Below are 15,681 nucleotides of genomic sequence, written 5' to 3'. Positions count from 1 at the left end.
GGGCTCAGCTATAGCTTCTGGGTGGGACAATCTGGGATCTAGCTGGACCTCGGGAGTTAGGTGCAAGCCTGTCTCAAGCTACACAGTGAAAAGACCCACATCCCAGCAACAGGCCTGGACAGAAGGCAGATGAGCAGCCTAGTCACCAGTCAGAGGCCCCACAAGTGCCCCGGACCAACCCCCACCCCCACACGAGCTCCCGGTGCCCACATACACTCTGGCTTAGCAACCCTTCTCAGGACACGTCAGCTGCTGGATAGTATCTGTAAGGCCGCGGGAGGGGACACCAAGCCCCTGAAGTCGATTATCGGAGCAGAAATGGCTTCAGTCAGCAGAAGCCTGGCACACCTGCCTCAAACCTGATTCTGGCTAGCCCCACTGACCTGTCACCACCCCTGCAGGAGTCCTCTGTGTCCATCTTACAGATCAGGAAACTGAGGCTCAGAGAGGCCAGTCACCACCTGTGGTCACCAAGCCTCCAGGGGGGTTCAAAGCCTGGGGCCATGTCTGCCCAGGAGCTGGGGAGGTGGCCACAGCCCCCCAGGGGAGGGGCAGACCATCTGGGCTCCTCAGGCTGGGGAGGGCTAACAGGCCCCTCTGGGCCACCACTCCACCCCGCCTCCACCCAGAGCATCTCAGTTCAGGGAGGAAGGAGTCACCCTCAAACACACCTAACCCAGAAAACAGGCAGAAGCTAAGGAATCTGATCCTTGGGCTGAAAGTCGATCCTGCCACAGACACCGATGACATGGAGGGACTGGAGCTGGGGAGGTGCGGGCAGGGGGAGCCCCTCACATCTGGGGAGAGGAGCTACAGGAGGTGCCCTGAGCAGCAGCTTGAGTCCAGAGGCCCTGAGGGTGGACCCAGGAAGGCAGGCGAGGCCTGGGTGACTCCCTCTGAACCAAGGGCTCCCCTAGAATTGGAGCTCCCAAGGGCAGTGGTTTGCCGGCCGGCCCACTAACGCTGGACGGGGGATGCTGTCACTGCAGTGCTCCAGCTCTGGTGCTCTCAGTCAGCTCCCTGTGCAATGGGCAGAGATTGCTTGGAGGGTTTGGGAAGCAGCCTGGGGCCTGGCACATACCATCCAGGGCCACTCAACTCTTATGCCCCACTAGTAGCCCCTGCTTTTCTCAAGGAAAAGGACCCAGAATAACCCCTGGTTGCAGGGGGCTCAGCCTCAGGGACCCCTTGGGCCCCCACCATCTGCTGGGTGGCCGAGCTTCCTCCCAGCCTCTGGGTGGGGGCTAAGGGGGCTAGGGCTGGCTCCACAGGGGTGGGGAGAACCCAGCATCTGGCTGGGCCAAACCTGAAAAGCCAGTTTCATCCTTGAATCTTCTCTGCCAGGAAGTCCCCAGGTGGGGGTGGGGGGGCCTTTCCCAGCACAGGGCTAGGGCCTCCAGACGCAGACCTCGCCCACCCAGAGAGACACACAGACGCACCACCCCAAACTGCACACACAGAAGAAGGAACTCTGCTCAGGACCGTCTGGCTCCCCTGCCCATTCCCCACCCAGCCCCACAGACATGCCCCCAGCAGGGCAGACAGCCAGGCCCTCCCCCAGTGCCCTGAGCACCTGGGGTCCAGCAATCTCCCCAGCCAAGAGCAGGCCTGCTTTGAGGCACCGTGTGGTGGCCACAGGCTCAGCCCTGGCCTGCTCCTCTTGGCCACTGAGCACAGGGTAGGGAAAGTGCCCGGCAGCCTCCAGTGTTTAGAGCCGGGGAGATTGGGTTGTGAAGCGGAAGGTGGGGTCACTCCCTCCTCGCACCGCCCACCGCCCCCCCTCCAGTTCCACAGCTACTGCTATTATTGCTGAAATTATTCCCATCCCCAGGGAACACGGCTGGGACAGGGATGATCCGGAGAAGTCCCACCCTCTGAGCTGGAGTTTCGACTTGGAGACACCACCCACTGGTGGTGGCCGGGAAGGAAAGCGTAAGGGGGGGAGGGTACAGCTCAGAGGCGCCTGGGGACACCCCCGGACTCCGAGCCCTCCCGCTCCCGGGACCCTCAGCTGTCGGGCGGGGGATGGAGCCGAGATGTCCGGCCGGGTCAGGCCGCCGGGACGCGCTAATCCGGCCACGGGCTATTTTTGCGGCGCGCCGGGTTAGGAATCCGGGGCTGGGCCGCCTCCTCGGGCGGCTCGGGAAACTCCGGGAAGGAAAGTCCGGCCGCCTCGGGCGGAGAGTCGCCCGAAGCCGGGACGCAGCCAGACTCCGGCCGCTCCGAGCGGCTTCGGCCGTGGAGGGGTGGGGACGGGCCCCGCGCGCGGCGGACGCAGCCCCGGAACCCACCCGGCCCGCGCCCCGCGCCCCCAGCCCCGCGCGCTCACTCACCGCCGCCGCCGGCACCGGGGCCTCGGGGGTCCTGAGGGCTTCGGGGAGGGGCTGCCGCCGCCGGCCCGAGGGCACCCGCGCCGAGTCCCCGCCCGCCCGCCCGGGAATGCCATGGAGCGAGGGGCGTGCGCGCCGGGGGCGGGCCCGGCCGGAGGGGGCGGCCGCGCTGACTCAAGGCTCAGGAATGCGCGCGGCCCGCCCGGCCCGAGTCACCTCCTCCGGGAGGGCGGCGGGGACACCTGCGGCTGGGGGGTCGAAAGCGCCTTGGTCGGGGAGGGAGGACCTGGTGGCCCAGCTGGACCGAACCTGATGGTCAGCGTCAGCCGCTCCCGGACTCCGAGTGAGTCCTGACCTTATTCTGCTTTGACTTGTGCTTGAGAAGTGGGCGGGGGGCGCTGTGCGGAGGGGGAGGGGGGAGGCGGCCCTGGGTCTACCGTACACCGAACCGCCAGCCTCCTCCGAAGGCCGCGCTGCCCAGTCTCTCACCCTAAGCCGCACGGGAGCCTCACTCGCACACACATGCCCCTGCGTTCATGCACTTAAACACACACGCTCTGTACGCACTCACACTCATGCTCGCCCACGTGTTCCTTTACCCACACCTGTTTACACAGACTCACATACACACACCTCTGCATATACACACTGTAACACCTCCATGCTCACTCTCACCCATTTACACACGTGCACACAACCACTGATGCACACTCAGTCGCACCCGCACCAAAGGCAGGATCAGAGCAGTGACCTCCTCCCGGGGCCCCTGTGCTCCCCACCCGCTGAATCCCTGCTCCCCCAACAGGCACTCCCAGGCCAGGCTGGAACCCCTGGAGCAGAGGCGCAGAGGCGGCAGCACCATTTCCGGCGACCACTCTGTGCTCCTCCCTCTTTCAGGGCTCACCCACCAGCCCTGTGGGCCCATCCCTGCACTCCCTGAATCGAACACAAAATGGCCCATCTGCTGTAGGCTGAGGCCGCTGGTGGGAGTTTTCCAACATTCCTCTCCCTCTCTCCTGACATTGCAGGAGTTGGTGGGGCACAATCACCAGAGAAAGACCCGGGAATGGGGGAGGGGGTGCCAATAGCAGGGCAGGGCTGACCAGGAGCTGTGAGTGGTGGAGGGGCACAGACTTCCACCCCGTAGGGCGCAGAACTGAGACCATGGGTGTCCTAAGGACCCTTCTGCTGGGAACCAGAATACTGAGGCACATGAGGCCCAGCCCCTCCAGCTTTGGAGGGTCCACAAGTGTGTCTTCACAGGCCCTTTGCTGGTCTGGGACCAGGAGGCAGTGGTCCTCTCTGAACAGAGGTGCTGCCACGATCAGGTCAGCAAGCTATGCCCAGGGTATGACCGCAGACAAAGCCCTGGTCCTTGGCTACACAGAAAGTAGACAACTTGAGGTGGCAGCCAATTCACAGTTGGCCCAGGAGCCTGGGAAAGGGACAGAATCCTCCAACTGTCTCCTCATCCATCCTCAGGGCAGAGTGGTGCCTGCACACTCCGGGTCATTTACGAACTCAGTATATCAACACAGTTCCTAGGTAGAGGGAGACAATGGAAGCTTTGGAGGGGCTGCAAGAGGACTCCTTCACTGCGGGGTGGGGTGGTGACTACAAGTGCCTTGGGGACACAAGGCAAGAAGAAGGCTGAAGGCTGCCCAGTGCCGATGCTTAGGGCTCTGGCTGCCCACACTGCCACCCCTCCCATGCCAGGCTCTCAGCCACAGAAAGGACAGTCTCTCCATGCCTGGCATTCTCAACCCCCGCCACCTGGACGCTCAGCCTGGGCTGGCAGGGCCAGCGGCAGTGGTGTCATCTCTGGAGTCCAGGGCCTGGGCTCACCTCCAAAGCTTGCCGTGGCCAGGCATCCAGTGCCGCCAGGTCTCCTGCAGTGGGTACTGCAGGGTACCCAGGCTCCCTCCATGACCCAGACACTCATTCCCAGCTGCCAGCAGCATAGCCGTAGCTGGCTCAGAGCTGAGACAGGCACCCATCCCCCAGTCCCCCCCCACCTCAACCCCCGCCCCACCTGGAGTCACCTTCAGTGAATGAGAGCTGCCTTGCCCCAAGTAACACCCCCTCCCCAGAGAGGGTGGTCTGTGTGTCCAGTCACAGGTAAGTGGCTTCCCCCTGGTTCATTCGTTCAGGTTATCTCCAAAGGACCCTCTCAGCTCCAGTGGGACCCCAGCAGCCTCTGTTGCAAACCCTTGCCCCTCACAGGTGTGGCTCCCAAGTACACCTTGGCAGGCAAACCCAGGAATCCCCAGGTTCTGAGCCCACCGAGCCTCCTGAGCGAGGACCCGGGTATCAGAAGGACAGTATGAGCAGAGGACTGGACCCAGTCCACAGGGACACGTGTGTGCACACACATGTGCTCTTGTCTCACACCTGGCCCACTGCCCTGTGTTCTGGTGGAGGAGGGCCTGACACGGAAACCCCAGAAATCAGCTGCAATTGCCCAGTATGTGTGCAGGTGACTGGGGATGGGCAAGTATCTGGAGCACCCCCTGACTACACTTCACTCTAGGACCTGAGGGGGTGGCAGTCCTGACCACTGAGAGCAATCCCCACCAGCCACTCTGGAATCAGCTCAGCAGGCCAGCCTGAGCTTTGGGGGGCCTGAATGGGCCCGGGACCAGCCCCTGGCTATTTGGGGAAGAGGCAGAAGTGGGCCAGACCACCCAGGGCCTGAAGTCACTGTCTATTTGAGGCAGCTGCCCCTCCCCATGTCTTGGGGCCTGGCAAGGGGGGCCCTTAAGTACCTGGCCTCAGGGCCCGGCAGCACTGGTAGCACAGCCCCAGGAAAGGAAGATGCAGCCCACAGCTGCTCACTCTGCCCAAGGAGCCTCCGAGCCCCCAGGACCCGTCAGCTGCAGAGGGCCCCAGAGGCCGCCCTACTGAGATGTCACCCCCAGAAGGTGCTGCCCCTTTCACGGTGTTAGCTGTCCCTACATAGAGAGAAGGACAGAAATGTGAAATGAAAATGAAGACAAAACCGCACCCACCCTGCCCCTGCCCCCACCAGGGGGAGTGGCCCAACTGTAGCCTCAGTTTCCCTCCCAGAGCAGGGAGAGGGGGAAGGGAGGAGGGAAGGGAGGCTGGGCACACAGGAAGGCAGGAGGGGGAGTCATTGTTCGGGCAGAATGGCTGCAGCGGGTAAGGAGGAAAGAAAGGGGTGGGAGTCACATCCAGGCCCGCCTCACAAGCACTCATTGACGACACACCGCCCAGCCCCGGAAGGAAGCGGCACAAAGTGCCGCAGACAGCTGGGTGGCTTCCGGCAGGAGCTAAAAGGCTGTTGCCCCTCCCTCCGCAGGAAGTCCTGGTTGGGGCCCTGGGCGGAGCGGGGAGTACAGCTGGGCCTGGGCCTGGGCTGGAGTTGAGCTCCTGGGCTGGTCCAAGGAGGAGGAGGAGGAGTTGGAGACCAGGGTTCCCCCAGCTGGACTTGCCCTGAGACCAGGTGCCACACTCGCTCATCCCAGGGCCCCAGTCACGTGGCCCGTCCAGCACCCCCACACACACACACACCATCCTTTGCCCAACTGTTCTCCAAGGCCCCACGGGTACCCCTCACAGGGCCAGGGTGACACAAGTCAGACAGCTCAGGACATGGTCCAGGGCAGGGGCGTTCCCCCTGCTGCCCCAAAGGGCAGTGGCATACCTCACACTGCCCCCAGCCACTGCCCTGCAGGAGGGGTGTTCCTGGGTCCCCACAGCCCTCCTGCTCACCTCAGCCTCTTCAGGAGGCTGGCCATGCTCCAGCAGGCCCACCCCTGGACTTGAGCGGGCTCCTCTCAGCATCCTTCCGTGGTGGGAAAGGTGGGGGCCCCACTGCAGACACAGAATCCCAGGACCCATCCATATTGTGATGGGAGTGGTGGTGCTTCCAGAAAGGCCTGGGTCCACTTCCAGGACAAAGTCTTCCTGGCCCACTCCCCCGCCCTATCTGTCCCCTCCACCCAAATGCTCCGCAGGTATGGAGCAAGTAATGCCCCTCCGCAGTCCCAAGGACCAGGGGCTCCGACACCACCTCCCTCACGCACATTCCACGCGCACCCCACCGAACCGTCTGGGGCACCCCCAAACCACTACACCCCCAGCCGGGGCCCCTCTAGGGCCCAGTCAAGATTCACAGGGACCAAGCCTCTTTTTTGGTGGTCTGACCACCAGCTGGAGGTCACCAGGTGGAGTGAGCGCTGCGGCTGCGGCGGGACCAGGGTGCAAGTGGGGCGGGGGGCATGTCACTGGGAGGGGCGCGGGGCGGAGGGCTTCCCTCCACCCCAGCTGCCTGCTTCCCCTCCTCACACCACAACTGTCCCAGCAGCCCCGGGCCTTTGTCCCGGATGGGAGGCAGGGCGCGGGGCAGGAGCGACAGCGGGGAACTCCGATCTCTAGCCCGGCCCCACCCCCGGGGCGGATCCGCGCCTGCGCCCGCCCCCTACCCCCGCCGGGCTTCCGTCCTTCTCCGCGCAGGCGCCGGCTCCACCCCGGGACCCGGCGGCGCTTCCGGGTGGGCGGTGGGGTGCCTTCCGGGCCGGGGTGGGCTCCGCGCCGGCAGGTACAAGTTTCGAGATCCCTGACGGAACTGCCGGTTGCCTGCGCGCCGCGGGGTTCAGGTGAGTGCGCGCCCAGGTGAGCGTGCTCCTCGCCGGACGCACGGCCGAAGGACTGGCTCGGGGGCAGACCCCCCGGAGTCGCACCGCCACCGCAGTGAGCCCTGAGTGGGAGCCAGTAATGTGCGCACGGGCCGCCCCTAGGCGTCTGCAGTTCCCAGACGAGCGCCTGACGGCGGGGTTGGGCCGGCTCGGCTGCTCCATTTGCCAGAAACAAAGCCGAGGCCCTGCCCGTGGTCGCCAGTGAGGTCTGAGAGGAGCGCCCGCCACCGGTTTCCTGCTTACGTGCTGGGCGCTCAGCCTGGCTCAGACGCCCCCTGCCCCGAGCCCGCCTGCCGCAGAAATGACCATAGGGTTGCCTCGAGGGGCCACTTCCCCACACTCCTCCCTTCAGTGTCCCACACGGATAAATGCTCTCCCTTTATTTACTAACCCACTCTTTGCCCAGGTTTTGATGGAGGGCTGGCGGGTCCCTTGGGTGTCCCCATCCAGGCTGCTGTTTTCTGCCCTCCACTGGCTGGGCCCAGCCTGGGAAGTGACCCTTGTCCCCAGGTTTTGCGTTTCTTCCTAACTGGTGAGCGCTCGCTGTACCCAGACAAGTGCTTACCCCGCTTCTCATTTTATTCTCGGAACCATCTTGTATGACAATGTTGTTTCCCTTTCTGCAGATGAAACAGAGGCACAGACACCTTAGGTCACTTTCTGGGGCAGTGGTCACCCTTGGGTGCAACGGCAGGGTCACCCCACTCTTGAGCCTGAGGCTCTGAGGCAGGTTCAAATCCTAGGTCTGCAGAGGGGGAGACAAAGCCTCTCTGAGCCTCAGTCCCAGGGCATCTGCATGAGCCGACCCCCACTGCCCACGGTGGGTCAGAGCAGAGACCCAGCGCCACCCCAGAGCCTCGCGGCAGGCCAGGGGCCAAACCTGGGTGGAGAACAGGGGCCGCAGCGTCCTGGAGTCAGCCTGTGGTGGGTGTTGGCAAATGCGCCTGGCTGCAGACACGGTCATATCAACATCCATTCTCAGTAGGCTTGCAGCTCCGGACAACATAGAATGTCAGCACTTACGCTAAAAATAACGGGTCTGTCACATGCCAGGGAGGTATGAGAATCAGCCCCTAAGGAGGGTGTTTCCAGGCCCCAGTGCTCACCTGCTGCTCCTTTCCTTGGAGAGCAGCTGGTCCCCGAACGGCCAAGGGTGTGTGGTCAGGTTTCCCAGGCCCTGTGGCAGCAGGTGGGAGGCAGACAGTGTGCCGGTCTCGGCAGATCCTCCTCATTCCTCACACCTCACTTTTGCCTCACTTATCCTTATTCTGACATCCTGGGTCATGAGACAGAGGACAGCTGGGGACTCATTGGGGGTCATACCCTGAGCGCTTGGGATGGGGCCAAGTAGACAGTCTGCCTGGTGCTCACCCATGTGCGTGTGTCAGGCCTTCTGGGCCATTCTAGGAGGGGTCTGGCACAGTGGGAGCCCTGCCAGCATTGGGGAGGGGTGTGGATGACACAGTGACCCACAATGCGTTCCTCGGCCAGGCCCCACTGAGGTCACAGCTGTTTTAAAATTCCTGGTTAGGGGCAGGTGCAAAGGGAAGGGTTCCAGAAAGAAGCTCAGAAGTTCATTTGGAGACCACGTGATGAGTGGCAATCAGAGGGCAGCAGCCCTCCTGTCCCAGGCTTGGGTGCCACTGTCCTCTCCCCAGGCCCTGCAGCCCTTTGCCACTCCTGCTTGTGGATGGCACGTGCAGCAGAGTGGCTACCAGTCACTGCTGCCACCAGCCTGCCTTCACGTGCCGTCATTTCCCAAGTCTTCCTGGGTCCCAGCGCAGGGCTGAGCATGCCAGGTATGGCTCAAGTATGGCATTCTGTTTGCACAGGCTGGTTGCCCTCTTTTTGCATATGAGGAGACAGGCAGGCAGTTGAATGAGTCCTTGAGCTCCCGACTTCACTGCACAACCATCTGTCCTCTCCTCTTCAGACCCTTTATCTTGTCCTTTCCCGTTTCAGCTTTCCTGAAGAATGGGGCAAAAAAAGCAGCGACTGTTGGAGGCCAAGCGGCATCAGAGCCCGCCAGATGGGACCCGGACATCTTCCCCCAAGGAGCCCCGCTTGGAGCCACCCACGACCCTCGGCCCCCAGCGCAGCATCTATTTCTCAAGCCTAAAGGGCCGCCCTGGTCGCCTGGGATCAGAGTTTTTCGACCAGCCTGCCGTCTCCCTGGCACGGGCATTTCTGGGACAGGTAATGGAAATGTAGCGGCGTGGCCTCTGCTGAAGGGTCATCACCGTGCAGCGTCTGTGGGCCCCAGCCCTCTCCCCGCTGGGCTCACGTCCCTGACTTGGCCCTGCGTGGCCGCGTGCAGTCAGCCGCTTTGCCCACATTTGCTCCTGGGTAGCTTCACCTCAGTCATCTGGGGCAGCCTCTGGGTCCAGGGTCAGCTGGGAAGAATGCCGAGGTTTTTAGGGGTGCCTGCCTGCTCTGGGCAGTGAGGACGGGGCAACTACAACATTAGACTTCCCCCTGGGGCTGTGGGAGCATTACCCCTGGTCCACCTGGGATTGCCCTCAGGGCAGGTTTCTTACAAGGACCACGGTCAATGCTGGCCCCCCTGTCTGTGAGGGGCTGCTTTTGCCTGCCCCGTCCCCTGACACAGTCAGTGCCCCTGCTGGAGCTTGTCTATGTGTGTAGCAGCTTTAGACACATGGCAGCTGAGGCCATGGCCTACGGGCTGCCCAGCATCGGGATTGTCTTGATGAAGGACAGCCTCCTTCTCCCCACAGTGGCTCACAGTGCCGGAGCTGGCTTCCCAGCAGCCCCTGCAGCTCCAAGTTCTGGGGTGGGAAGCAGGACCGCCCAGGGCCCTTGCGGGTGGAGCCCGTCACCATGTTGTGTGTACATGGCATGTGCCGCAGCAGCAGAGTTTTGGCCACATCCATCTGGAGTACCATCTGGCTAGGCCTGGCTTTCTGGTCCTTCTGGAGGTTCCATGGCTACCCTGTGTCCTTTAGTGAGCCTACTTTTAGGTTAAAATGGCCAAGGAGAGTCAGTTTCTGTGGCTAATAGAAAATTGGTGCCAGGAAGAGATCCTAAAATGTGAGCTAGTGGAGTGTGACCTAAAGTGTGACCTCATTGAGAAGCGACCAGAGTCTGTTACATGAGGAAGCTTTCAGCTGCAAGGGCCAGAAGGTCCTTGTAAAAGCACCTTAAGTCAGGAGAGGTTATGATCTCATGTGAAAGGGCACATGGGGCAGGTGGGTCCAGCATCAGGTAGAGGGCCCAAGGGCCTCAGTGTGTCACAGTCTCCCCCTAGGCTCCCCTAGGCTCGCATCACGCCTGTTTGAGCCTGAGGGTAGACAGGGCGATGTCCAGCAGAGAAGGGCGGGTCTCACCCTGTATGTGCCTTTGGTTAGGGTGGAGAGCCTTTTTCATTACCCCTCAGTGGACGTCCTCACAGACCTCTTGACCAGCCTTGGTCATGCACTCATCCTTAAGCAGGTCACTGCAAGGAGCAATGAGTTGCCATGACAACCCAGACCACTCTTGTGTCACCCTCTCAGCTGAGAAGGGTCTTGCCTCTCTCAGGACCCTCCACCAGCAAGGAGGAGATGTGTATAATGGGGGTGAGGGGCAACCACCACCTGCTATCTGGAAATGATATCAGTGGAATTCAGGACAGGAAAGAAGACAGTGAGGAAAGGGCTGTGGGAGGCTCCTCCCCAGGCCCCATGGAGGTGTCAGGCTGACAGGGAATGCTCCCTCTCGTCTCCTGGGAAGATGGGAGGGAGGCCTCATCTGAGGTGCTCTGGCCAAGCCCACCTGTGCACACATATAGGGATTTGTGGGCTTTGTCTCCAGGAAGGCCTCCTCTAACCCTTACCCCGAGTCCAGCCTCCAGCACACCCCTCCCTGCCCCCACAACACTGACCCTGGCCGCAGACACATTGAGCTCCGTGGGCTAAGGCATGGTGGCCTGGCCGTCCAACTTGCCTGAGGCTCTGGCCTAAGGACAAGGCAGGTGCTAGGGACAGCCCTGGTGAGGTGGCTGGCCCCTGAAACTCCACTGTGAACCCTGGTTGAGTCAGACCTGGGGCTCCGGACACTGGGCATGACTGCTGGCCATTCCTGGGGCCGTACCATGGTGATGCATGGCGAAGGGCAGAGGGGCTCCAGGCGGGGGAGGACTCAGCTCCCGGGGTACTCAGTGCTCCGCAGGCCCTGCCTGGCTCTCCTGTGGCCTACTCTGTTCTCCTAGGTGCTCTGCTGGCCTGAGAGCACCCACCCCTCTGGGGACAGCCCCTGACAACTGCCCCCTGCCCTGTCCTCGGCTGGGCCCTCTGTCCCCTCCTGTACCCACCCTGCCCAGGGTGCTGTCCGAGGCAACCGTCGCCAGGCTTGCCTTCCTGGCCTGCTGCCTGCGCTGACCCACTCCTTGTGGAGCTCGTTACCCCCAGGGCCGTGGGCCAGGCCTGGGGCACTGCTGGGCAGCTGGTCCTGCTGCTTTCAGAGTTGGCTGGGTGGGGGCTGAGTGTGACGGTCCTTTGCAGTTAGTCCAGGGGGAGGGGGCTCCACAGGCTCTGGAATCCCAGGCAGGGCCCTGTGCCCTTCACACTGCTCGGCCCCAGGCTAAGCTTTAAGTCCAAGGGGACCCTGCTGAGAGGAAGTGTGAGAATTCACTAGTGCTGGTGCCCAGCCCAGCCCTGGTTGGCCTGAGATGGCTGCACCCTGTGGACAGGACACTTGGTGAGCAGGGCCTGTGGTCCAGTGGTCCAGCAGGATGGAGGGGATGGTGGGGAAGAGCCAGCTGTACCTGGGTGTCCTGTACCTGTACACTCTGAGCTGGGGAGATGAGTCCAGGCTGTGGACTGTCAGGGTGGAGCGAACCCGGCTCCTTCCTATGCTGAGCAGGTCTTGGTCCGACGGCTGGATGATGGCACAGAGCTCCGTGGCCGCGTCGTGGAGACTGAGGCATACTTGGGGCCAGAGGATGAAGCTGCCCATTCGAGGGGCGGCCGGCAGACCCCCCGCAACCGCGGCATGTTCATGAAGCCAGGGACGCTGTATGTGTACCTCATCTATGGCATGTACTTCTGCATGAATGTCTCCAGCCAAGGTGCGTGGTGCTGGGGCTTGGGGAAGCAGGAGGCCTGGGCAGAGCCCCCTCAGCTGGCAGACCCCGGGAGGACCGGGTTGGCTAGGTGATTGAGCAGGGGGTTCCCTTGCTAGGCTAGGCGAGGGTTTCAGGAACTTTGGCTGCACGGATGGTGGTTAGAGGTGCCAGGGGCCCCACAGAATAGAGGTCATGGGTTGACTTGAACACAGAGTGCATGGGTTCACGAGCCCACCGCTGGCCCCAGAGCTCAGTGCTGGTGTCACTGCCGGCCCAGAGAGGACTCGGGAGGGGCTGATGTGGGGAAACAAGAGTGAGTTCGATTTGGGGTGAGCTGGGCTCAGGCAGGAGTCTCGCCAGGCGGCCAGTTACGGGGTCTGGGTCAGTTCTCAACTGGGGATGATACTGCCACCCTGGGGAACACTAGGCAATGTCTGGAGACATTTTTGGTCATCACATCTGTGGGGATGCTCCTGGCCTCTAGTGGGTGGAGGCCAGGGAGGATGCTCAGCAGTTCACAGTGCACAGGACGGCCAACTCCACAGATTCATGGCCCCAGAGGTCAGTGGTGCCGATGGGAGGGATGCTGGTCTAAAGCTCCCGGGAGGGTCCACGCACCTTGGGGGACCCACTGGGTCTTTCGTGGGTAGGCAGCTGTGTTTTCTGAGTGGTCTGTGCTGGGAAGGAAGTGCCCAGCACCGTCTTGCCAGAGCCGCTGCTGACCAGCAGCGGGGGGTGGGGGGGTGGTCTGCCCAGCCCACTCTGGCTAGCCGGTCCTAGCGTCCATCTGCCAAGCCTCCCGTTGCCGACGCAAGATGAATGAAGGCTCGAGGACAATAAGGGGCTGCCGGTCACACATGTGGAAGGATTCCATTAACATGTGAGTTGTGATTGCCCAGAATAGACAGCTGGGGATGCCTGATGCCAGAGCCACAGGGCCAGAGGACACAGGGAATCCACGACTGGCCCTGTGCCCAGCAGAAGGCAGGTGCTGTGTGAAACTGAGTGATAGGGACTGCCCCTGAGGGCCCTGTTATCAGGCGCAGAGCTTATTCCGGTCGCTGAGCTTTTCTTTGGCGTTAGAACCAACCCCTCACGTGAGAGGAGACTGCACTTGGACAAGGGGCTGCAGTCAGTGAGGAAAGGGAGGAGCCCAAGTTTCTGCGGGTACAGTGGACAGAGCAGATGTGGGAGGTGGTGTGACGTGACCAGGATGCCCCAGGAATGTCGAGGTTAGGGGAGCTGAAAACCACATGGGTACAGACAGGGCCAAGGGTCATCCAGGTGGAGTAAGGGAGAGGGGCAGCTGAGACAGTCCTTGCCTGTGGGGTGGAGGCCATGCAGAGACCGGGACTTGGGGCTGCGCGGTTGGTGCAGGCAGACGGGGTTGGCGGGGGGTGATGGGGAGGCCTGGTGCGATGAGGTAGGGGTGTTCTGTTCGTTAGGAGTCTGGACTCAGGTGCATCCCAGGAGAGGAGGGGTCAGCTACTCCTCCAGACCTGTCTGCAGGTGGTACCCACTATGTTCAGGATGGAACCAGAGAGAGCTTTGAGGCCAGTGAGGGGAGCTACCCGGGAATCACAGAGGGACTAAAACTCAAGGCTTTAGGTGCCCTTGGGCACATCCTGAAGTGCTTTGAAAGCTGGCTGGTTAAGGGACATCTGGTCGAACACACCCCCACACTTGCTGGCTGTGCAGGAGGCCAGCTCCTGGGTGCTGATGGGAAGGCCTGTGCGGCTGAGGCCTGAGAGAGGGACTGGCCTGGCCACGCCTCAGGCTGAGCCCCTCAGACTCCCAGCTAGTGAGTGGGCTGAGAGTCAGGGGAGCAGGTGTCCCAGGACAGTGGCCTTGCTGGAGGGTCAGGGCGCCTCTGTCCAGGGCGCAGGGAGTAATCACTGTCCCCAGCCAGGAATCCAAGGGGGTCTGGACAGAGATGTCTTCTCGAGGGAATCCCTGGGCCTGGGTGTCTGCTTGCCGTCCCACAAGTGGCCTGAACTGGTTGGGGAGGGGACCCCACGGAGGTGGGGGGCTATTCCTGCTCTGTCAGTTTCCGCACTGGATCCTAGGGTGGGGCTCACCTGCGTCCTGTGCACACTGGTGGCTGCTCCAAGCCAGGCTTCCAGCTTCCCCAACAGCCAGTGCGGGGGGTGGTTGGGGGACCCTGGGGTTTTCTTTGCTGACCTCACAGAGGGAGCTAGGGAGCTCCATGCCTCCCCAGCTGGTGCCCATAGGAAGCACAGGTGCCTTGGGGGTACAGGTGTGCGGGAGGGGGAGGCAGGCAGAGGGTCTGGATGGTGAGTGAGCACAGGTGTCACCCCCAAAGCTTTGGTCGGGCCTTGGGTAGTGGGGCGACAACCTGGGAGGCTTCATCTCTTCCACAGGGGATGGGGCATGTGTCCTGCTCCGAGCGCTGGAGCCCCTGGGGGGCCTGGAGGCCATGCGGCAGCTTCGCCACACCCTCCGCAAAGGTGTTGCTGGACGAGCCCTCAAAGACCTTGAGCTCTGCAACGGTCCCTCCAAGCTGTGCCAGGCCCTGGCCATCGACAAGAGCTTCGACCAGCGGGACCTGGCCACAGACGAGGCTGTGTGGCTGGAGCGGGGCCCCCTGGGGCCCAGTGAGCCAGCTGTGGTGGCAGCAGCCCGAGTGGGCGTCGGCTATGCAGGAGAGTGGGCCCTGAAGCCCCTGCGCTTCTATGTGCAGGGCAGCCCCTGGGTCAGTGTGGTAGACAGAGCGGCCAAGCGGAACACACAGGCCAGAGCAAAGGCCAGCCGGGATGAGGATTTTTAATTGTTTAAAAATGAAATAAATGCTGTGTTTATAGAAAACTGTCATTTGTGTCTCGGCCGGAGCCTCTGTCTGTGGCCAGCTCGTCTCTGTGGGAGGACCCGGGGCCAGCAGGTGCACTTCCTCCTCAGGCCTGAGGCAGCCGTGTGTGGGGAGCAGCGGTGCAGTCACTCCTCCCCACCCCACCCCACCCCCGCCCCGGCCAAGGGGAAGCTAAGACAGCTGCGGGACACCGTTAGCCCAGGTCCTCGTGCCTCAGGTGGCACGGGGGCGACCGCTTGGCCATGGCCTCCTGGTGGCTAACACAGGACTGTGGGGGGCGGGGAGGGGCCGGGCCAGGCACCGGCAAGCTGGAGGGAAGGGTGCCTGCAGGCGGCCAGTGCTGGCCATACAGGCCAGGCCAGGCCCTCGGACCTGAAGCTCTGGACGGCCCAGGCCCGGGGAACACGGGATAGGGAGCGGGGCTCTGAGAGAAATACGGGCCAAGTTGGTGTGGGCAGCATGCAAGCCTCACTCCGAGGCAAGAGTCCTGGACGCTCTCCCAGCTCGAGCCTCACCTTCTCAGCTCAGAGCCCCTGAGGCTGTTTCCAGGACTGGAGGCGGGTGAGGATGTGGAGAGCAGGGGCCCCATGGGGAGGGAAGGAGCCTGGGGTGGGGGAGGCTCCCTCCGGTGCCCCAGCTCAGGTGAGCAGGGCCTGGAAGACAGTGATGACCGGATCCTCGTGGGTGGTCACCACCAGGACACTGCGGAACTTGTCCACCAGCGCGAGCAGCTGGGAGCGCCGCGTGTTCTCGTTGTACATGATCTCCTCCAGGTGGTGGCGGCCGCGGAAGTAGTGCAGGAGC

At 62.6% G+C, this 15,681-nt stretch overlaps 3 protein-coding genes across 9 annotated transcripts in view; 1 reads left to right on the top strand and 2 right to left on the bottom strand.

Annotated features, from left to right (window-relative positions):
• RHBDF1 (rhomboid 5 homolog 1) overlaps positions 1 to 2,464 on the bottom strand; it is a 15,945-nt gene extending 13,481 nt beyond the window's left edge. For both annotated transcript variants that reach the window (XM_067707282.1, XM_067707284.1), the window contains exon 1: positions 2,334 to 2,464. The gene's annotated coding sequence lies outside the window, so the exon portion shown is untranslated. The remainder of the gene's footprint in view (positions 1 to 2,333) is intronic.
• MPG (N-methylpurine DNA glycosylase) lies at positions 1,808 to 14,882 on the top strand. 3 transcript variants are annotated; one of them, XM_067707297.1, is made up of 4 exons: positions 1,808 to 1,932; positions 8,951 to 9,184; positions 11,849 to 12,053; positions 14,432 to 14,882. In XM_067707297.1, the coding sequence occupies exons 2-4, from the start codon at positions 8,963 to 8,965 to the stop codon at positions 14,836 to 14,838; spliced, it is 834 nt and encodes a 277-aa protein (XP_067563398.1). In that variant the 5' UTR covers positions 1,808 to 1,932; positions 8,951 to 8,962; the 3' UTR covers positions 14,839 to 14,882. The 3 variants fall into 3 exon arrangements, with proteins under 3 accessions (XP_067563398.1, XP_067563397.1, XP_067563396.1); XM_067707296.1 differs by lacking the exon at positions 1,808 to 1,932 and adding an exon at positions 2,527 to 2,673; XM_067707295.1 differs by lacking the exon at positions 1,808 to 1,932 and adding an exon at positions 6,790 to 6,949.
• The window catches only part of NPRL3 (NPR3 like, GATOR1 complex subunit), a 32,400-nt gene continuing 31,538 nt past the window's right edge, over positions 14,820 to 15,681 (bottom strand). For all 4 annotated transcript variants that reach the window (XM_067707286.1, XM_067707287.1, XM_067707288.1 and 1 more), the window contains one exon: positions 14,820 to 15,681. In XM_067707286.1, the coding sequence (XP_067563387.1) occupies positions 15,516 to 15,681 (166 nt within the window). In that variant the 3' untranslated portion in view covers positions 14,820 to 15,515.

This window comes from Pseudorca crassidens, chromosome 15 (assembly GCF_039906515.1).
Source record: "Pseudorca crassidens isolate mPseCra1 chromosome 15, mPseCra1.hap1, whole genome shotgun sequence".
NCBI lineage: Eukaryota > Metazoa > Chordata > Mammalia > Artiodactyla > Delphinidae > Pseudorca > Pseudorca crassidens.
This window is presented reverse-complemented; position numbering and strand designations above follow the sequence as displayed.

What these genes read in the sequence shown, in the direction of transcription:
- MPG (XM_067707297.1), top strand. Translation starts at nt 8,963, where the DNA reads ATGGGGCAAAAAAAGCAGCGACTGTTGGAGGCCAAGCGGCATCAGAGC. An exon ending in CACGGGCATTTCTGGGACAG is followed by an intron (nt 9,185 to 11,848) that starts GTAATGGAAATG and finishes TATGCTGAGCAG; the next exon opens with GTCTTGGTCCGACGGCTGGA. An exon ending in CATGAATGTCTCCAGCCAAG is followed by an intron (nt 12,054 to 14,431) that starts GTGCGTGGTGCT and finishes TCTCTTCCACAG; the next exon opens with GGGATGGGGCATGTGTCCTG.